General features: G+C 36.6%; 1 protein-coding gene across 3 annotated transcripts in view; it reads left to right on the forward strand.

Annotated features, from left to right (window-relative positions):
• Positions 1 to 23,111, forward strand: part of LOC107078530 (5-hydroxytryptamine receptor 3A-like) — a 25,992-nt gene continuing 2,881 nt past the window's right edge. Inside the window, exons 1-9 of one of the 3 annotated variants that reach the window (XM_015356438.2) lie at positions 1 to 91; positions 15,450 to 15,544; positions 16,574 to 16,754; positions 17,740 to 17,817; positions 18,661 to 18,812; positions 19,222 to 19,266; positions 21,251 to 21,354; positions 21,769 to 21,938; positions 22,965 to 23,077. In XM_015356438.2, coding sequence (XP_015211924.2) covers positions 17,760 to 17,817; positions 18,661 to 18,812; positions 19,222 to 19,266; positions 21,251 to 21,354; positions 21,769 to 21,938; positions 22,965 to 23,077 — 642 coding nt within the window. In that variant the 5' untranslated portion in view covers positions 1 to 91; positions 15,450 to 15,544; positions 16,574 to 16,754; positions 17,740 to 17,759. The other 2 variants (XM_015356439.2, XM_015356441.2) reach the window with 2 other exon arrangements.

Genomic DNA, 23,111 nt, shown 5'->3' on the forward strand with positions numbered 1-23,111 from the left:
TCTGGGTATCACTTGGCGATCTAGTACATTTTAATATGGTTCGTCTCTTGTTAAAAAGATAGCAGAAAACGGAAGAAAATTTCAAAAACGGGTAAGGTTAGAACAAATCAGTTATTTTGAACCCTGCGCTTGAGCAATTATGATGACATGTATGTTTCTACAGTAAGTGTACACGTTAAGTGAAGGAAAATTATCTAAAAACGGGGTGGTCTTCATCAATAAAGATTATCTGTGCTCCAAAAGCTGTTCTTCTGTACTGTATGCCCGGTTTTCAGCTTTCTCTTCGGAATGGGAACATGAGGGGTGGGAAGCTTTTATTGCACAGACCCTATACTCCTCGTATAGTAACATCTGTAAGGAGATAAATACTGTGCCACATACGTGCCTTTTCCTACCCTTATAATGTTAAAAACACCTGTTTTGTAATATAAGTGTACAGTATATGCGATGTGTATAGTGCAGCAAAATCAGAACAAAAGCCCTCTTCTTATCGTAGTTTGCTAAATGCTACAATTTTGTAGCAAAGGCTTTAGGCTTCACAGTATTGATGGAGTCAGAAAAATCTCGAATTCTGTGGCTAATTATCCCAGAGTCTGCCGATTCTGTAAAGTTTTGTCTATTGATTTTTACAGTTAAAAATGAGCGTCTTGGCTTTCTGGAATAACACAGTGCTCCGTTTGTCATGTCATTGCAATTTGAGCCAATACACGAAAACGTGACGCACACAAACGCACCAATTATTTCAACAGACCTTCAACGCTAAGCGAGCACGAATACCTGTTTTTATTTCGCGTGAACTCAGCTAAACTGGAGTGGGTGTGTTGCGAGACGAGACGATAAATTAAACTTTTGTTTTCTCTTATTTAAAATACTCTTTACTTCGCCAAGGTTTGAAGGCAAATCCGTGACAACTACTGGCAAAGCTTTGTACAATTGATTTTTTTTCTTCATTATGCTGTACCTTTCGTGCAAAGCTTCGATCCAGCTAGAATATTTTTTTAAAAGCTATTTCAGTCTTGTTTTTAACACCTGTTGATTATTTTCAGATATTGATAAAATCTTCCTAAATTGAAGGGTAATTAGTAACGTGCTGATATTTTCCAAAACCGTGAAGATTGCATTATTTGCGAAAGAACCTCCGGAACCTCTGTTTTATCCGCTGTAAATGCACACGAAGGACGTGTGTTACATCTTTAAAACGTTTCATAAAGAGCTTTTCAAAACCCAGTAGAGATTTGACTTGAGAAACAAAAGTGGTTCAATACTGGCAAACCCTACCATAGAAATCTCTACATTGATGTTGTTTTGATTCTATGTAATAAGCCATTACAGACTGTTAGTAGTGGTGAAGCCATTACACCGGTTATTACTTTACAATTAGCCTCACTGAAAGGAAAATATTTGTTTTCCACCATTAAAAAAATAGTTTTGATCTATATATTGTTCTGTGTAGTTTCCTACACAGTTTCCTGTTTTATCAGATGAGAAGTCATTTTTATGTTGATATGCTGAATATTGCACCTTTTACTGATCTGCATGTTAAAAATGTCTTAGAAGTTGAGATGCACATCCGTAAAGAAACAGAGATATAGCCATTTAAATTCTGCTGAATGTAAGAAGACAACATTTCAGAATTTTCAAACCACATGCAGCTTTCTGATCTATACAAAAAAAATAAATAAACCTTGCTTACCAACAAGTGTTTTTTCTAAAAAATAAGAACCATAGAAGCCGCCTCTTTTATCAAACCCAGCAGCTTGTTTTTTACCCCTATGCTCTTGTGTGACTGCATCTCTCCCCAAGAGATGGGCCCATCTGTTACTCAAGGCTGGGCTACAGTATGGAGCTTTCAGATGGCTTTTTGACGTCTTTGATTTTCTTTTCCCTGCAATGGAAAAGCATCTCAGAATAAATAAGACTCCTGCAAAACAAAGGCTTGGAAAAAGACAGGAAAGAAAATGAATATGCATGTGGACTATTGCACACATTTGTAATTATGAATACATGACAGTGAGGTCGATTTACTGTGTCTATAAGGTCACGTATTGTGAGAAAGGGTACTTCTGTCTCTTTTATCTCTAGTTTCCAAGTTGCAGTTTCCATAAGCAAAGTGATGCACTGGGATATTGAGAGTTAATAATGAAGAAGTTCAAGTACTTCTTCAGGGTGAATAACATGATTGCATGTCAGGCTACTTGTTTTTCTGGGAATGCTGGAACTTGTGTTGAACACGATTCCATAGGAAAAGTATTGGCTGATCATTATATTGTGGTTATGAAGCACAGCAATCTCTGATTTGTGGGCTAAGCAAGACACTATTTCAAGCCTTGCTTTTAACCAAAAGAACAAGTAAAGATTTATTCCATGCTGAAAAGAAAAGAAAAGAGACACAATGTGTAGGCTGTGGAGCCTTGTACAGCTGAGGTTATCAGAAGCGTTATCAAGCGCTTTGAGTGGAGTGTCCAGAAAAGCGCTATATAAGTGTAAGCAATTATTATTATTATTATTATTATTATTATTATTAATCACAAAGGCTTCATACCTGAAGAAGGCTCCACAGTCGGAACATGCTTCTTTTCACCTCTTTTCAGCAAGGAATAAACCTTGACTGTCGCAGCTCCCTACTTGGTTTTAACCAGCTACTTAGTTTATAAGTTAATTAAGGGATACAATCACAACTTTAATTCACAATGAATTTCATTCTTTCATTCTGCTACTATCACACTTTTTAAAATTATATTTAGATTTTTTTACAGAATTGAATCGAGGGCAGTGGAAACACTTAGAAATACTGGTTTAGTTGTTGAAAGTTTTCTTAATGAGTAGCTAACATTAGTCTAGGCACACTGTGTCTGTGTGCAGTGTTGCCTGTAATTATAGTTATATTAATATTCATAATTATAATTCCTATAATTATAGGAAGAGTAATGATAGATTCTTAATGGTACTGAAATTTTAACATACTGTAGTACCATTCCCCACATTATATTGTCTTTAAAATGCAATGTGCAGTCATTTGGGTATATGTTAAACTATACCAATAGATGATATACTGTATTACATAATGCCATATTCCATTGTTTTGCCTTTAATACACAAGGAGTGTGTTTTTTTAAATCGGTAAGTAATGGCATAGCTTTTAAAGGTATTTCAAAATATTACTCATCCTCCTGCAATTAAAGCCCCCCTAGCTACAGCTTCACCTGTGCTGAAAGAGCTTTGTGGACATTGTTTTTCTCCTCTCTGGCCTTTCATTAAGAAGTTCTCGTCAGCAGTGGCAAAGATAAGCACACAAACACATGAATGTAAGACAAAAGTGTTTTTCAGGTATCATACAGGCAGAAAAGGCTCTAAGAAAACAATTTAACAGTAGCTCTGTTAATAATTGTATACCCTCATGGAGTACTGAAATCCATAAAGATAGCAGATGGGAATGAGGATTGTGATATAGACACATATTTCTAATTAGCCAAAGTAAAATTCCAAAATGAAAAGGTGGAATTTCAGTGCCTTTCTTGACCTTCTTTCATGTAGCTACAATGTGACAGTTTTCATACTAGTGACTAGTGACCATTGGCTGGTGCACTATCCACTTGTGATCTACAAAAGTGTCAGGAAGATAATATTTTGTATTTGTCCAGCAATCACAACCTTGTTTTTGGTTTTTGTGTGCATTGAAAGTTTGCAATGAGATTGCATTCACAGGTGCACCTCCTTAATATATATATATATTAAAAAATAAGATTAAACAGACGTGCTATCTATGTTTGAGAACCCCAAGACTGGCAGTATGTGTCGTGAAATATTAGGTTTTTTCAGTTGTATGTGTCTGGGAAGAGCTACACGTTAGAATGAAATAGGGCAATTAACCTAATTTAATGGATTGACAATGCACAACACAATATTTTACAGTTGATGGAAAATGAAAAATGTGACTCCTTCTGCTTAAACACAATTTTATTCTTGCACTGGGGTCTACTTAGACAAAGCACACAGTCTCAGTAATTGCTCTTCCCTTCACAAAGTATAATTGCCTATACGTTTTCATGCGTAGTATTATACCATAGTTATAGCAAGTGAATCATTATTATTAATAAATTTTGAATCCTCATGTGGTGTAAGGTTATAGCAGGAGCTGACAGGGAATATTATTATTTTATTAGGATTATTTTTCATCAAAATAATTTTTCATCCTGAAGTGACATTATTGCTAATTAGAAAATTGTATCCCTTTTATAACATGTACAAAATAACATTTTTTTCCCTCTGTGATGGTTGTATGCTTTCTTAATGTTCAGACAGAAAAAAAGAACATTGCAATATAATTTATACCACGAAGTGCAATAACTGTTGGTGGATTAGATTTCATTGGAAAAAGATAAGTTTCTTTGGATAGTATTAGCATATGATATGCCAGTATAGATTAATAACTGATAGAGACACTGATTATTGTCTGTGCAACTAGAAAAATATTGTGCTGACGTTTTTTTCCAAAGTAACAAACATTTGTGGATGTGAAATATTAGGCTGGAACTGAAATTAACTGATTTTTAAAATATTATTGGCAGAGCAAACTGACATATTAAAAGCAATCAGCATTTTTAATTGAAGAAGGAGCAAAGCTAATGGTCCTATAGTAGGACATAATACATAATTTTGGTACTCCATACCTGATGCATTTAAGGTTTAGAGGCATTGACAAATAAAATGTTATAATTGAACGTTTATTAGAACTGGAAATTTTATTTCTTAATCACTTAGTCACTTAGAAATACAGGTGTAATGCCTTATCTTGGTTCTCTCTGGTTTTAATTGCTGAGATGGCATACTTTATTAGTATCAGACAGCTGATGAGTATAGCCTGCGGAGAACTTCCCAGCACCAGTCACAGAATCTGACAAACAGCAACAATGTTTCCATGACAATCGCTCACTCATTCCTGCTAATAAGAGCCAAGATCTCTTACCCATGACCTTTTCAATTTTCTGTTCTCTCTACAAGTAATGTACATGCTCAAGGGCTCAGTTAGTTCATTTTTTAAAAGCAGTTGAATTTTAATTGCACCTCTTTGTACCCACTGTATGTGTAGCTTTCAATGCCTAAAGACATTGCTTCAAATTAAGATTTTTATGATCAGATGCTTTTCTGGCTACTAGAATTGCATTGATTTCATGAGGACATCAATTCCTTTTGCACTTTATCATTTTTAAAATGCTTACTTTATTGGTTAAACAGCATGCAGTATCTGAATAGATACTGGTACCTGGTAATTCATTTTTTCCATTATCAATATTCTTTATACAAAATTTAGAAGAATAAAACTGAGAAAACTTGTCTAGTGCTTTTATAATAAGTGGAAGTACAGTAAGGTAGGTAAGATTTAGTTGATGAACTATAAATCCAAATGATTTTCTTTTAGCAGGAAGAATACATGATAAAATTAATAGGTGGCAAACAAATGGAAAAATTGTTGTCAGAACTGCTTACAGTTGTTTTTTTTTCATCTGGTTTACAACTAAAGGGGGTTTATAGGCAACCTTTAATGATCAGTGAGTGGAGGTCTGGAAAGCATGTTAGCATCTCCTAATTAAGCAACGGATTAATCCATTAAATTAAATCATGCAGGTCCCAGCTGGAATGAAAACCCGAAAACATCATGGCTCTCCAGGGCTTGGGTTGCTAATCCCTGATTTAGAGCAGAAATACATGTTAAATAACCACATGAGTGTGCCTAGGAAGGAAAATGGGATGTTATTTTTGTTGAATTCATTTATACCTGACATTTATTTTTCAGAAAGAATTATTTTAGTACAAAGGAACAAAAGACATGCGGGTATATTAAAATAAATTAAGAAAAATACGGTGAGGCAAGGCACAAAATAGTGGCCCAAAGAAACGTGTTTATCTGAAAAGTAAGATTTCAGGAGCTTTCTAATGGCAGTGGGGTGTTTATTGAAAGCACATTGCTATCAATATAGGTAGCAGAAATGGATTGTTTACTGCTTTGAGTTGTTATTTTTATCCACCCATCCATTTTCTAACTGCCCTATACAAAACAGAATTTTGCGGGACAGCAAAACAGCTGGCGCTACCGGGACCTAACCTGGCAGGCAACAGGCGCAAGCCAGGGTGCACCCTGGGTGGGACGCCAGCCTATCGCAGGGCACGCAGACACAAACATGCACCCGCTGACACCAGGCCCAGTTTTCCCAGAAGCCAATTAACCTACCAGTATGTCTACCAGGACTGTGGGAGGAAACTGGAGCTCCATGAAGAAACCCATGTGAACACACAGACTCAACTCAACAGCTAGCAACCCAGGCATCGAACCCATAATGGTAACCACTGCACCACCATGCCACCTGTTATTATTTATCTCCCAGATAAAAATGGAAGTAAGATGAAAAGGCAGCAAGAAAAAACAATTCAAAGTCATTAACAAAAATACCTTTACTACTTTACTGTGTCAAGAATGTCCTCTAAATGAATATTCACGTGTATATTCCCTTGTAAACCAACTTTAAAATACATAATATCAACAATATATTAAAGCTCTTTCTTTAACCTGGTCTTGGCATTAAACCTGCAGAACAGGGTTAGAAATGTGCATTGATATACTGTTGTGTGCACTGTATAGTATTTGTATGGATACAAAAGGATCAGTAATTTGGCATTAGTGAAAAAAATAATGAAGGAAGACACACATTCAGACATACAATTCCTACATACATACATTGTATACATATTAGTCCTCTCATTTTGTTGTAATGGCTGTAGGATTAGCCAAAACATATAAACAGATATCCTTCCTACTGTGTGGTATATGAACTAGATGCCAAAGAAGAAAATATTTTAAAGAAACTTACCAGTTATTTTGCCAATAGCTGCAAGACTGCACTATATATGCATACTTCTTAACAGACGGATATGACTGATTAAATAACACTTCATATTCAATCCTCTGCCAAATGAGAGGAAATAAAAAAATTAGGCTCACTCCCCCACACATAGAAGCACACACTGTATGAAATGTAACAGTAATCAAGTGCTTAAGAGCTTCACTCATTAAACAGAGTCTTTAGCTTATGGAATAGAATCATTTTCATGAAGAAGTAAATTGGTATATTTCGTATGTCCTTGTTAGTGTGTTGCAGGTGTAATATTTCAATTAGATGAGGCAGTAAAGAGACATAGGGAAGACAAGGCACAAAAGGTAAGCTTGGACTCAGATGTGCCCATATACAGTAATCCTGCTAATGACTCTGCATCATTAAGGCCAGGAAGGATACCTCATGTGAAAATGGTACATTTTCATCAAGGATGATTCAGAAGAAATAGCAGTTTTTAATTTTTCTGCTGCAATTTAGGAGCATGAAATGAAAAACAGTGCAGAGTATATGCTTTTCTCTATAATGTTATTCAACATTAAACATTTTGTAAATGCGTTGCAAGAAAAGATATTCGTCCGGTGTTCCATAGGAATAGGCGTAAAGTGGAAAAGACTTAATGAACCTTTAATTGCTTTAAATTCTATTAAGCATATATAATCTTTTATGCAACTAGTCTGGAGGGGCTGAATACCTTAATGACCTTCAGGAATTTGAAATTGTTGCCAGCTCTTCATGCTGAATACCTTCCATTGCAGTGACACATCCATGAATAAGTGCAAATGCTGTTAGAAGCACTGCTCCCTGTCTGGGCAGCAGAACCAACAACCTGTCATATCCAACATATCCAATAGATCTGGATCTGCCTTTAAACAAATGGATCTTTTCCATGTCCCAGAAAACAAATACAGGGCAGGCGTTCCACTGCTGTTTCTGATGTTTCACACTCTGGCTTCTACGGTATGTGCTGTTGTTTGTATGGAAACTGACGGATCAGAAAAGTTAAAAAGAAAATAGAATATTTATTTTCTCTTTGGGTTAAACAAATGATTTGTTTTCTCCCATTTGTTACCTTAATTTACAAAGACTTGTGGTACTCTATTCTGTAATCTAAAATGCTATTGTAGATTTCTGCTGATATTCAGGAAGTGAAATTCTCAGGCATATTTAAACCCTGATTGTACAGTAATGAAGGTCTACCAAATTTGAGAGTGCTAGCAAATGTATTTTCATATAAACTTACAGAACTGGTTAAAGTCATCTGTTCCCTGTTGTGATTTTCTCCCCTCCTCAGTCTCCTTACTGAAATCTTCCAATCTCTGTTGTTTTAACAGTGTTTTTCTATACAAACTGAAGTGCATTGATCTGTGTTGTTTTACTATTTCTGTGTCTATTATTTCACAAGCTTATCTGGCAATTATTTATTAGGAACCTTGCTGATAGCTCTTTCACAAACTTTGGAAGCAAATCTTGTTGAAACCCTTGGAAACGTTAGTGCTACCATCTGAATTATTGCCCTCTGGTTCAGGGGGCTTAAGAATGGACATTTTCCACTGGTGCAATGGACCTTCAGCAGATCTTCAGGAATAACTGCATTAAAGACCACTGTCATCATATGGCCCTTGTCAGTGAAAGTGCCAATTTAAACAAAGAGGTGAGTGCCCACAGAGGAAGCAAACACCCCCAGCACACTTCAAAAATAATCTTGTGCTTGCTAAAAACAGCAGAGGCCAACAAAGACTTGAGAGCTGCTTTCAAGGGATGGCCTTGATCTTAATATCAGTATTCCATTAACTAGGTTATTGTCAGATATTGGCAAATGCAATCACATCTCATCCGGAGAAGTAACTCTTATCTCAAGTGTTTGTATACATTTACAGAACACAAGCAGTATACATTTTAGAACACAAATTACCAGTGGGTACTGCACTGCACTACAGAGCGGGAAGCTTTTATTACTTTCCCCTTTGTTAGCTTTAAATAAAAGAAGGGGAGAAACTGCATAGCATCATTGTGAGGCTTTGACTGTGTGTTATTCATTTCCTGTACCCATACTTTTTCTGTTTTGGCATGATACTATTTTTATTTCTTTTGACGTGCATGTGCCACTATGAGCATTCTGCAGAATTGATCAAATATCTTACACATTTTGTGGAATGTCTTCTCTTCTGAGATGAGTTTTATCAGGGTTCTGTTAAAGAGCTAATGGTAGATGGTTCTGCAATTACTATCCCAGCTGCAACACCTGTGCTAAATGGACATGCAGAAATGTCAGCACCAAAAAGAGAATGTTTTATACCCTTCATTTTCTGGCAGTTAATGGTTCGTCTTAAAATACTGCAATTTATTTTTACAGCCAGATGGGGTTGGTCTACTGTATATCTAGCTAGAGTCATCATTTGCAGATCTCTGGAGCTTCAAAGCAAGAAAGAGCTGAGTCATCTACTGAGTTGTATTGGGTCTGAGATCAGTGGAATTGTCTGGATAACCTTGGGTAAATAAGTTTTTGGTCATCAATATTTCAGGAACACAGTTTAAAAAGGACATAGGAACGGACAGGAAGGCACAAGAAGGGATGAAAAGACAGTGCCACAAGAGAGCTCCTTGTCCAGATCATCCATAAAGATTCTAGTTAAGTATTCGAACCTTGTTAAGAGCGTTGTTAGGAAGCTCCGATTTCCTGTTCAGAGAATTCCTATTTTGAAAACTGTCTCTCCTGGTTAGTAAATGCATTTTTACAATAGGGAGATAGGTTTCACGTTCACTTGGTAACATCTAGATTTATAGAGAGATTTAACTGTATAGAAGGTCATATTCTGTTTGGTTTAGAAGGCATGTTTTGAGTCTTTTTTTAGATTGTTAGGCATTATATAGGATTTGAATACTTGATAGAAGTCTGTGTTTTTTTGTTTTGGCTGGTCAGGCCTTGCTAGTATATAGAGTAACTTGTGTGCTGTATTTTATGTTGTGTGTTCAAAGTTAAAGATCTCAGGTGCCTCTGTTATTACTAGCTGCTCTGGTATATTCTTGGAATAATCTTTAGAATTTGGAGGTTAGGATTTTTTTGTTTTTGATTATTCTGATCAGTCAATTTTCTTTAATTCTCTGTTTTCCTAACCACTTATGTGTAACAATATTTCATAAAGGATATGATGACAGTGCGATGGTTAACACTGTCATCTCTCAGCTCCAGTGTCCTGGGTTTGATTCTGACCTTTGGTACTTCTCTGTGGTTGTGTTTTTTTCTCCAGGTGTTCTGGTTTCCTCACACTTCCCAAGGATATGGAAGATGTTTATTCAAATCTACCTGGTTCATTCCTAGTTAAATTAGTTTTTTGTTTACTTTTTCCATATAGCGCCATGTGTTTTGTACAAAAAAATATATCCTTTGTCCAGTTCACACATGAAGTCCTCAATCTCCTCCTCATGAATCACTGGAGAGGTCTAGTCAGCCAGGGTCTCAGAGGGAGTGTCTCAGGTAATTGAAGAAATTGGCCCTATGAATGTCAATGCCATTTTCACAAGCTCTGAGCTGGTAAAGAACATGTGTGGAGGTAAAAAGTCATGCTTTACCTAATGCTGGTTGTGATCAATCAGTAAAAGAGAGCTGAGCATTGGGTTCCCCCGAGACATGTCCAAATATCAGGTCTCCAGGTTTAAACAGGGCAGCACAGTGGGGAGTGAACTGGCTGCCCATATTTAATATCTGCATTTGGATTCACATTGGCAGTATTCTACCTGCAGAACAGTACAAGCTGTCCTTTGTCTGAGTTGTTTTAAAAAGCGAGTAGTAGGGGTTCCAAAAAGTACAGTGTTACATGTAAACAGGTATTACTACAAGTGTTGACGTGTTCTGTTCCAGAATGTCCTCTAGCATTCAGTAGAGAAGGAGTTTAACCTTCACAAAGTCACAAAGCTCACTCATGGCTATTGTACAGACTCTGTTCTCATAACCCTGATGCAACAGAAGGGCCAGATGGAAGCTGGCATCACCAAAGCCAGAGCAGCAAATATACAATTCGGAATTATAAGTCATGAAGAGTGAATCATTGCTAACACAATGTTCATTTTGTCCTAAAGAAATGAAGCCTTTACTGTAACAGTGTATGTCAGGGAGGCACGTTTGAAGGAGGAAGGATGGGTTTCTCAACACAAAACATAGAGGGCTCCCTTATATAACTCTAGGCACCGACAGCACTTCATACTGTATGTTCATTTTATGTCATTTTTGTCTATTACTGTATGTTTTTCCAGCTGGTTTTGTGTAGTCAACATTTCACAATCTCAGCTTTAAAACAAGAGAAATGTTTGACTTTTAGATGCATTTTGCCATCGGGTATATATATAGAATGTGCATTGCCTTTCAGTGACATTTTGTCTTCCTTTAACTCATAGTTTGATTTGAAGTATTTAAGGACTTTCAGTCACATGCAATACTTTTCTAATGGGAAACTGGCAGTACATCAAAGCATATAACTACAGAAACTAACTGGCAAGCTGAGGTAACAGGGTGAGTTGTTTGTTTAAAAATACAAAACAGAGACAATTTTCGTGTAGGATTTTATGTATGGCAAAAAGGAATTGATGCTTTAGTTCAACCTTGTTAAAACAATTTTGAGATTTCTCAAGACATGTAAGTCTTCCTCCCAAACATTCAATTTAAACTCCATTTTTGGAAAATATTCTCGTTCTCTTGTTGTTGACTTGACAGCCAATGTGCACTAGAGCATAAGGGTTACTAATAAAGCCAAGTCCTTTCATCTTATCTTATCCAAATAGAATACCTGCGAAACATGTAATCAAATCTAGTCAGATTTTATTTAAATTCAGAGAAGAAATTTGCAGTCCATAGCAAATTCATTTTGTTTGCATCCATCTGTGACCACTGTGACCACTGACTCTGCAGGATGAAAGTACAGTAAATTTCAAACTCTCAAATCACAAGGAGGTTCTGATGGACCAAAACCAAACTTGGTCAAATTCAATGTCATTAAGTTAAAAAGGCAAAAACTTTTCACAGTTTTAATACAGAACTCACTTCAGCATTGATATTAATACAGCTCTTTCTCAGCTAATTACACAGCACATCAAAAGGAGTGTAGAGATATGAAAAGGAGATGTCATTTTTTGTATTCTGTGTAATGCTTCTAGGGATAAAGGTTTGTTCCATATTGTTTGTAGAAGAAGAAATAATGGAATATAATAGATTTATTTAAAATTACAAAGACATTTTTTCAAATCAAGATATATAAAGGTCCATTGTTTTCTACTAAAATAATAGACGCCCTAGAAACTGAGAAAGTTGATAAAGAAATAATTAATTGAAGTAATTAAGGATCGTGGTGCCTCAGGCAGGCCTACTGAATTCTGCTTTTGAATTTGAAACAAAGGAGATCTTTAATGTGCCAGTTTATGAAAGCTCTTCCTAATGGTGATGGTGTCATAATTGTCGTTTACTGCAAAGTTGTTGTCTTCTTAACTTTTATGGAAAGTATTTTAAATTGAAGATCCTGGCTGTAGCTCTTCTTGAAGGACCTCAATAATGCAGTTGTTTTAAGACTTTTTAAATAACTAACATCTTTAGACCTGGGGTTAGAGTATTAAACTGGTATAATTATATTATGTGTTTAAAGCATGGGGAAAACTGTCAATTAAAGATTCCTAGAAATCCAGGACTAAAACGTTCAGTTTTTAAATAAATAGTGGGATTCTGAAGAGCAAGAGGTGCTTTGTTCCTTCTCAGTTGTTCACTAAGAATCAGCACAATGCATCATCAGAGTACAGAAAAATGTATAGCAAAATTCTAAGAATCATAAAAGAAAAAAAGGTTAGTAAGTTGAAAATTTGTAGTGACACGACGGGGGCACTGTTCTGGAATTCTTGCATTTAGCATTTTTGTAATGAAATGGTCTTGATCATGAATTTGCAAGTGTAAAAGCATAATTAAAATACTCAATCTACTGTACAGCTGCTTGTGTCATAGGAGCTTTCATGTCATTTCTTTCATAATCTGTGTTCAAGGACTCTTACAGTACTTCCTTTCTATGACCTGGAAAGGGGGAGGATAGTGTGTTAGTCTGTTTTATGCTCATACTGGGGCTTTTTAAGGCAAGATCCAAATAAACCAATCTCATCTACTGCCTTGGGAAATAAATTTTAATAATTTGGGCTCCTCTAGGTGTCGACATAGTGACGCAAGTATTCCATATCAAGAAAATGACACCCACCAACAATGCAAGCTCTGTCCCCGATAGAATCATTTGAACACATTTGGAAAAAATCCCGTTAACCTCCTGCAGGAAAAGTACGTCATCCTAATCCATATTTTATTGTGTTGTGCAAAGCAAATATAATAAAGCTAGTGCATAAAAGAACACTCAGAAAAGGTCATTTTTGTGAAGCTTATATTTTGAAAGTATAAATACTTGAACACTAGATTTTGTGATTTCCATGTAGTTGTTTTTTCCTGCCACATTAACAGTATCATGCATTTCAGTTTAAATATTTGTTGGGTTTCACGACTGATGACATTTTGTTCTTAGTGTAAGTTTTGTTTCTAATACATTTACACATGTACATTAATACATTAGCAGTTACAAAAACAGCATAACAGCATAATCTCTGAGCTGGGAGTACCAGGATTCAAACTCTGGAAGATAACTCCTAAAATTGTCTGTCAAACATACTAAAGAAAATGAGAAGCCAGGGAAAGGTAGATGGAACACAAGAACAATGTGCAGTCTCCATACAGACTACTGTAGTACCCAAGGCCAAAAGCCAGTTAACCTTGCCCTAGAGCTATGGAGCAGTATCACTATCTAGCATGTTGCCATGCTGTATTGTGCTGACTCTTCCTCAAGAACGAATCGGCAGCTCCCAGGGAATTAAAGAGACACTAATTGCACACTAAATAGTCGTGCTTTATGCACTTCAAAGACCGACTGAAATCTGTTTTTTTTTTCCCATCTACTTTTCTGTTTTTGCATAGAATACATTGTAGAGAGGGAGGACTTTATTTGCCATATATACATCTACATTGGGATTTGTATTCACGCTGTTTGTCCGAGACTTGCAAAGTATAATAGACAACGCTTTCCCACAATCTGCTCAGTACATCAATACTGACAGTACAACAAAGCACAATGACACAGAACAATAAATATCCATTGGATTGGAGAGCTTATTGGTTATGGATTTATTAGCAAGTGATTGCTATGCCCCAGTATGGTCCTCATGTCTAGTGACACTCTATTCAAAATATGTCTAACGTCTGTGAGGAAGGACAGCAAATGTCAAGTAGCCTCTTGCTTGCCTTCCAGATAAAGACTAAGAGTGAGAGATTCAGATGCAAAGCATTAGCATTTTAATTAAAAATGCCATTGTTTGTAGGATAAGTGGCACTCACTGCATTGCTAAGACCCTCACACTTGAGCAAAGGAAGGAAATGGCTCATAGTGGGGAGTCTGCAAGTGAGACCATTAAACTCTGTACCGTTCAGAACCTGAGCCCAGGCTGCCTTCTGTACCAGGCTCTCAAGGCTAGTCTAGGGACAACCAGCATTTGTGGGCTCCTTGCTAATTCACAACCAGGGCATTCCCAATAACAAGTAAGCAGCATGAACTGATACCAGATCCCGAAATGCAAACAGTTTACATAGCAGCAAATTAAGTCTCGTTTCAAAAGCAGAACTAAAGAGTAATGATAAAAGACTCATTGTGTTTTCAATAGCCCTTGTATTCTGCTTAGTTTAGTCCACACTCTAGGGAAGTAAAGCATGTCACACAGACTTTATACAGGTGCACAAACATCTTACATCAAGCCTAAAAATGTAATTCATGTAATTAAGATCGTTTTGTATCCCTCTTGTGATAGCTACTGAATGAGCTCTATTTGTGCCTATTGTTTTCTATTGAATGTGTATAGGTGACTAAGGTTTTTAGTATTGAATTTAGTATTGAATTTAAGACACAAAAAGTCAGTAAACAGAAGTAAAACAAAATAATTTCAGAATGTCCATTAAGTGGTTGATCTGATGCAGATTTCTTGACACTTTTTAAATGCAGTCACTTTTTATGTTAAAACAGGAATATGGACCTTGTACAGTACGTAGTTCTTCATAACTGTAAATATTGCTCTTCTGTATATCGAGTTGTTGGTTATTTCCATATAATCTACGAAATCGTGATAATCGTGAAAATTAAAATTAATTTTAAGATGATTCTGAGCAACACAGAGGAAAAAAAAAAATCACAATAACCTAGAGTTGAATTTAGTGTAGTGAGGATGAATGTGAAAATTGGATCGTTTTTCACAGAACTAAACATTTGTTATTGTCTTTATAATATGAAGATGAAAGAAAGGCCTGAAAGATTTTGGATCTGCAGTAGTGAGGTTGGCAATTGCTGCCAGGTACTGTATATACAGTAATCCTGCTTTTTCATGTACCTTTGTTACCATTCAGCCTACTGTAAGACCTGATTACTGCCTGCAGCACACAATTTCACAGGACTTTAAAGTTCTGTGTGCTGCATTCAGTTCTTTAACAGTCATTTCTTATTTCAGATATGATGATCCTGCAGCATTTTTCCTTTCAAAGTGAGTGGAGACATGATGGAGAAGATCCAGCTGTTTTGCTTTTGCCTCACTACCAGTTGAAGGTATGAATAAAGAATGAGAGACTGCCTTCTGAACTAAGCAGTTTTTTCCCTTTTAGCAGTCACTTGTTGGAGGCCGGGGTGATCAGACTGATGAAGCTCAAGGAATTAATTTAATCTGCTAGATCAACAACTTCCTCTTCAAATGTGCACATTGTTGGATCTGAGTTACCTCCTGAATTAATTCTCTAGAGATAGGCTTAGAAGTGTTGCTAGGGGGAGAGGGGTTTTTAATTAATGCTACACTTGCTGGTCTTGGAGCAGAGCAGGACAATTAAAGAAAATAATAATGATGAACTGCGCACGAGCAGAGATGGATGCTTTGAAGGTTACCTCCATCTTCATGTAATTGTGAAGCTGTGATCCGAACGAGATGTAGACCAGCTTCATTAACGAGAACAAATTATTCAGGTTTGCCAATTTAAAAGTCAGTCACAGCCATCCATTTTCTAACTGCTTTATCACTTATGCTTATGTCACGAGGCAGAATACACCATGGATGGGACACCAGTCCTTCACACAAGTCCATCATGTTTTTATTCCAATTGTTTTGTCTTCTAAAATGATTTGTGGCAAAAGAAGTTATTATCACACATCCTGTGTTTATTTTGGGGGGGAATATAAACATTTAACTGTGAAGACAACAACAAAAATGGGGCCCTATTTGTGTGCCAGGAAAATGAATGCAAGCAGTCTTAATGGACCATTGCACTGCTAAATAAAATGTTGTTGAATGTTCCATCTTAATGCTTCCACCCAGCTGAATGCCTCGATGACAAGCTTGTCATTATTCTCGGTCCTGCAGTTTTAGTGGTACTAAAGAATGTGCAAAATAGCTATGAAAAACTGCAGCATTTAACTACCAAGTACTCAGCTGTGCGTGGACAAACCTGAGAAGAGAGCAGCCAATTTTCAAACGAATAAACCAGTTGTGTACCTGCAGTATGTAAATACACACTAATTGAGTGGGAAGGACATGTTAAAGGACATTGAGTTCTCTGATTTTTTTTAATCCTCTTGTTTTCCTGTGAGCCCTTTTAACTTAGGACCAGCACCCACCCCCTGTAAAGCGTAAGTGAACAACCAAGCTCAACATCTGCAGTACGTCTGGTGAGACCGAACCTGTCTTCTGAGGTTTCTGAAGCTGCTGTTAGAAAAGTACCACGTGCGATTTGGCCTGGAGGTCTCATTCAGTTCTGTACATGATAGAAAGGTACTTGGTAATTATGACTAATTGCTCTGATAAGCAGGGATCCACACAGTTAAGAAACTTTGTTTCTTGCAAAGTGTGTAGATTTTGTTTTGTGGAGGGGAGTGTAATATTTTGTAATGTCGGTATTTTTGGTGTGGTCAAGGTAGGGATGTGAATTTAAAGATTTGTGTACTGCTAAATTGCATAGCTCAATATAGAAATGATGGTATACTCCATATAATATATTTATAAACATTTAAAATTTAAATTTGTATATCCTTTGTCAATATTCAGCTGACACGGGGATATGTATATGGACAAAGGGACTAATCCTAAATATTTTAAATATTTCACGAGAATAATTTGTAAAGTGCTGTAACTACCATCAGAACAGAAAATCTCATTTTGTACATTTTTTCTAAGCTCTAGTATAGTGTTACTTGTTATTTTTGGTCTCTCGATTTTAGCCGTGGGCTGACGTAAATCCAGTTCTTTTTGTTTCCAGCAGTGTAAGGTGTTGATTTGTAAAACTCCATCTCGATCAGATATTGACAATTTAAACATGAGAAAAAATTGTCATTTTAACGCCTTCATTTCTATTATATTGATAGATTTTCTACTGCTACAGCTCTACAGCAAGGTTTACATTATCTTCCATTGTGTAAAGACCACAGACACTTAATTAATCTGTTTTCTTGTATAACTTTTCATGTAGCTTTGTAGTGACAATGTATAGTTACAAATAGATGACAGAGAATGCATTTTTACCAAGGACAATTTGCTTACATAGCAGAAAATTTAAGTCTACTGAAATTACATACTGAATATTCAGGTAAGTACTACCAGTAAATCTTTAGTTATCATGAGTGGCAGCAGTAAAATTGGTACTATTCTTGTTATTACTGTGATCATTTTTTTCCCATGTTCATATATAACTATATATTCCAAGCTGAGTTTGAATGATAATTGCTATCCAGTAATTGTTTCAGTCTCCTGTCTTCTTAAGGCACTGTGAGAGTGGTCAGAATGAGAGACTGTGGTAAGGTATTACAGAGCATTCTCCGTCTTCATCTTTTCCTAGCAGGTGAGAATTATTGTTATTTATCACCTAAGGAAGTGTCAGAAAATGCTTTTAATTGATACAGAGCAGAAAACTAGCAATACAGTATAGTATTACAACTCTGTCACTCTAGTATGAAAGAGACTGGTTGTTATTTTTGTCTGTGTGAAATAGCCCAGTTTTCATTAAAATTATGTAACTGATCAAACATTTCCCTACCTTAAGATGTGCATTTTGCTTTTTTTTTTTGTCTGGTATCTTGTTGTTTACCTTGATTTCCAATCAGTTTTTCTTAAAACAGGGTTGTATTTTTAAATGGAGAACTTTCAAAATAAATTTGATAATCTTCTTAAAGAATATTTAATATTAACAAATTAAACCCCCCTCATTATGAGGCTCCTGCATATAATGTGTGATTATAGAACATTTAAGCACAAATTAAACATTTGAAAATTCACAGGCCATAAATTACTTTTGACAATACCAAATGTCTTAAGTTTAAACATGTTTAAACTTATGTAAAATTAACTGTAAATATTCTGTATCATCTAGATATGCCCTTCAAATATGCATATTATCACATCTGGGCTACACACCTCCTTAATTAAGTAATAGATTGGGTTAGAGGTGTAACTGTGGGAATAAAAGGTTTAATATAATGTTAAATTCAGCAAATTAAGCTAATTTATAGGCAGATTGGGATATTTGCAGAAAATAAATTGAAGAAAGTTTATTTGAAGTGATCATTACAGTAGGAATAATTTAAGCAATTATTAATCACTTAATAATTATTACGCCATTCTAAAGCTCTTTTAAAATATGTTTTGAAGAATGTTGTATGATTTAAATTACTTCCCTGTCTCCTAGTGCTTTTTCAGTCCAGTTCTCAGTGTGACACAAGAAGATGTTTGGCCACCAGTCTAGTGCAAAGAAATGGAGACATATCCATTCAACCAGAGACCAAGGACTGTAAAGTCAATGTGTTTTTGAAGGACATCACATTTGAAACTCTAGAAGTGGCAAGTGTCAAAATATTCAATTTCCTTATGTGTATTTGTGCTTCCTGAGCCGTTTGTCATTCATATACCCAGGGTTATGTTCAAAATGTGAACATAAGTAAACAGACATCGAAGTACAGCGGTTTATTTTGGCTGGATATGCAATGGGAACTTCAAACCAGGTATAGCACAAATCTGACCCTTTAATGTGGTGGATTTATATACTTTTGAGATCCCAGTGGACTGACATGCATGTAAAAGGCTTGCTGTACACACATTTCTCAATACTGTATCATATGAATTATCAACAACCAGTTTGTTTTAGTGTTGTAGCAGTACAGTAAAACATAAACATGTCAAAAAATAATTTAGCTTAAATCTGCATTTGTGTTTGATTGTATTTCATTTGTTTCTGACTTTTTCTCCCCAGAATACACAGAATCTGTATTTTTCAAGCCTGCTAAGAATAAACATGGTGAGTCCGATTCAGATTTAATTATGTTTATTAGAAAAATATTTCAATTTATTATCTGTCCTTTTCTATATTTCTTTCAGATACATTTCTGTCTCTTTTCATTATTTTTTCCATTAGAAAATGTTGGAAAAAGTTAATAGAGTATTTCTTTGTACCTTTAATGGAGAAGTGAATGGTTAATTGAAATTCCATCAGGTTTTTAACTTCTTAAAAAAATGAAGTGACATTTTTTAGATATTTGTCATGGACGTCCAAAGGGACTAACCGTGGAGAGCAGGAGAGCGGAAAAAGACCCATATGCGTGGTGGCAGAACGGGAGAAAGGCCCGGGCTCAGCAGGTCAGGAGTCCGATAGAAACCAATGCCCTCAGGCAGCAGACGTGGGGCGACCTGGGTGGTTAGGCGGGTTTCAGGACAGCCGAACGTCAATGCTGACCCAAGGGAAATATAGCCCAAGGGAAAGAGAGGGACTGGAAGGACAGCAGACAGGAAACTAGGGGCAGGACAGAGTAGGAGCGCCCCCTGGCTGCAGAGGGCGTGACAATATTACCCAATTTTGAATCGCCGATTATTTAATACTCAGTTTTGTGCAGCAATGACTCTCGTAAGCCCGTGTAGAAAGAATAAGGACCTGCAGACATGTTCATTTGTCACTCCCACCTGTCAGTCACTCTGCATACTGTTATTCTATCCATGTACCACAGTTCCCAACAGGAGAGTTAGCAGTGACTGGAGGCAGTGTATCACTGACACACTGCAAACCTGTAGGCAACCAAAGACTCACAGATGCCACTGTTGCACTGAGAACTGAGGGGAGCCCTAGCAGAGCTCATCTTGTGAATCCCAGTTATAGCTACTAGCAATATGCCCCAGGTTCGAACCAGTGCCAACACAGCTTAGGACACTCGGCAATTAGTGATGTTGTCTGGCTGTAATTAATGACCTTCACATTTTCAAACTAGGAGTTTAATAATGAGCCCAACGCAGCTTTCGAATGTCCTTTTTTACATTCCTTCCCAATGACATTGAGAGCCGGACATACACAGGAATATTTCAGATTGCGGATTTCCTCATGTTTAAAACCGTTCACTTTCGAGGATTGTGTGTTATTCTGCCAATGTCTTGTATTGTCTTGGTTGTTATTTTAATTGTAAAGCACGTTGAGAATCTTGTCACATGAAAGGGACTTCAATCAGAATATAAGAAATATAAGAACATAAAAAACTTGCAAAAGAGAGGAGGGTATGAGGCACATTTTACACATTAGTACTTTAAAATTGTATCCAAATACGTCTAAGGTGCCCAGAGTTCTAACTAGGAAGCTTGTTCCAGATACCCACATCTCTTTGTGTAAAGAAGCATTCCAATTCTACTTTTCAAGCTTAATTCTCTTTTAGCTTTTAGCTCTGACCCTGGGCTAATCCTGTCTGTACTCCTTAGGATTGTACTTGTATACACATGAATCAAATCTCCACTCCTGTGCTCTCGACTGAAGAGACTTATCTTAGGCTTATAGTTTTTTAAGTTAGATGGTGACCAAAATTGCATGCAGATCTGCCAGTGAGGACTTAAAGATAAATCCTATTGAGTTTATTTTTCTTACATTGCTTCCACAACATAGAAAAATCTACATAAAACCCCACAACCCTTCCATGTGTACCTTCCTGCAGCTCCAAATCACCCTGTGATATATATAGCACACTGTATAATCTAACTACTAGTTTGGCTTTCTTCGCTCTTAGTTATGTTGAATTTCATTTGTCTTTTGTTTTTCCAGTCTATGATACTGTATTTTTAGTTCCTTTGCCACATTATCTGATCACTTTTTCCACTATTTGTATATCTTCTGCAAACCTCACTAGTTTTCTTCAGGTATAATCAGGTATATTCATCAAGAAAAGTCTAATTATTTTTTTACTACTACTATAGTATATATAGAGTAGCTCCTGAAATCACTGTGATCCGAAAGGTGTTTGCGATTCCAGGTCTGGAATGATTCATCTCTTTCCTGGGACTCCACATACCCCTATGAGGAGGTTGTGCTGCCAGTGAGTGATGTCTGGATTCCTAGTCTCTCTGTGAAAAATGCGTGAGTCTCTCAAAGCTTTTGTTGTTGTGTTGTTGTTTTTTGTTTAAGTAGTCAGTAGGTGACAAAGGGCGTTTTCATCCATTGTTCTAATTTCTAATGTTGTATCCATTTCTTCTATGTCAAAACTGGCTTACATATATTGACACATATACTGAACATTTCCACCCGTTTTGAATTAGTGCTTGTGTGTTCCAAACGTTTTTCATTCTTGTAAATAATGCTCTTTTTGCAAATTACTTTTGCAAAGCTATGACTGCTTTAGGAGCAGCTACTGTAGTAGGAGACAGCTGGCTTTATAAAATTCTGTTGCCTTGGAAGGTGAAGGAAAGCTTATTATTATATGGTTGGTAATTTGATTTAGGGTTTTTTTCCAAAATAGTTTCCCTAATTTTTAAAACATTTTTCACTTTTCAGGCTGAAAGTGGAAACACAGCCTGAATCGTCTCACTTACTGGTCTTCAGAAATGGCACTGTGTACCACAAAGAACTGATGTGGATTACAGTTGGATGTGATTTCAACCTGTACCTCTATCCCTTTACAAATGACTGGTGTGTCATCGCTCTTGATGGCTGGAATTCAGAGGGTGAGGAAGGAAGCAGCTCTCCTGTCTATTTCCCAACCTTCTGCTTTTTCTGCTTTTCTTTCTGCTTTTTCTGAAGCTACATCAGAACTCTATTCAGAACTGTGATGGCAAAACAAAGGGAATTTTCCTTCTCATTGCTTTTCCTGGCATGTTCATGCCTAAACATGAGATGAAAAAGATTTTTTTGGTTGTGGAGCTTTCCTCACCTGTGTAAAGCCTGGTGCTGTGTCCCATTTTTTCTGCATGAGTCTGTTCCTGGGGAAATCTCAGAATTTAACTAAGGCAGCCATCATTACTAAAATCTGACCCATCAGACATAATTCACTCCAAAGTAAATGAGTGTTGCCTTTATCTGCTAGATGTGTCTTGTGGATCAAAGGGATATACTGTACGAAGAGGTATAAAACCACATGACTTACAGACAAGGATGTTTTCATGGGCTGCAATTTGCGGGTGCACTATGTATGGCTCACAGGCAGTGATTGCATTGCATGAGTTTGGATGACGGTAATGGATACAGAAATCTTTGTTGCACAGGACTCCATTTTAGCCAACCTTTCACTTACAGGTCAGTTTTTTCATGTGTAGAGAGACTAAAAAGCAGAATTAGTAGTGAGCTAACTCCTCCTTTGTGCACATAATCTTGCAACTGAGTAAATGATGTTGTGTGCCCACACTGAAAGCAAGTCAGCCCTTTGTTGTGTGGGTAAGCAAAGCAGGCACAGCAGTAAACCGTGTGTCTCATGTTTCCCCATGATGTCCTGTGTTGGCTTTGCTCCTCACTCTCTGATTTTACATTTGCTTCCCTATGGTTTTATTCCCTCATACAATCTATCAACACAGGACATTTCAATTGGACAATAAGGCTGTAAAAGTGATGAGTGTGGTTCACAGATTTATAACTAACTCCAGATGACAGAAAACATTTAACATGCCACATGGTCCGTTCAAATGAAATTGGGAATTAAAATGGTGTATTTGACAGATCTCCAGTCACCCTTCAGTGATGTGAATTTTTTTTCTCAGGCTGTGGTGAAAAGGTGACATTTGGAAGAATCAGCTTGATCGGTAAAACAAGAGGAGACTGGAGAGCTGTGGATGTCAGAAAGGATGAAGTGAGAAACGCTTCTGTCTTTCTGGTAAATCCTGTCTTCACATTCTACCCATATGTAT

The sequence above is a fragment of the Lepisosteus oculatus genome, chromosome 9 (genome assembly GCF_040954835.1).
Source record: "Lepisosteus oculatus isolate fLepOcu1 chromosome 9, fLepOcu1.hap2, whole genome shotgun sequence".
NCBI lineage: Eukaryota > Metazoa > Chordata > Actinopteri > Semionotiformes > Lepisosteidae > Lepisosteus > Lepisosteus oculatus.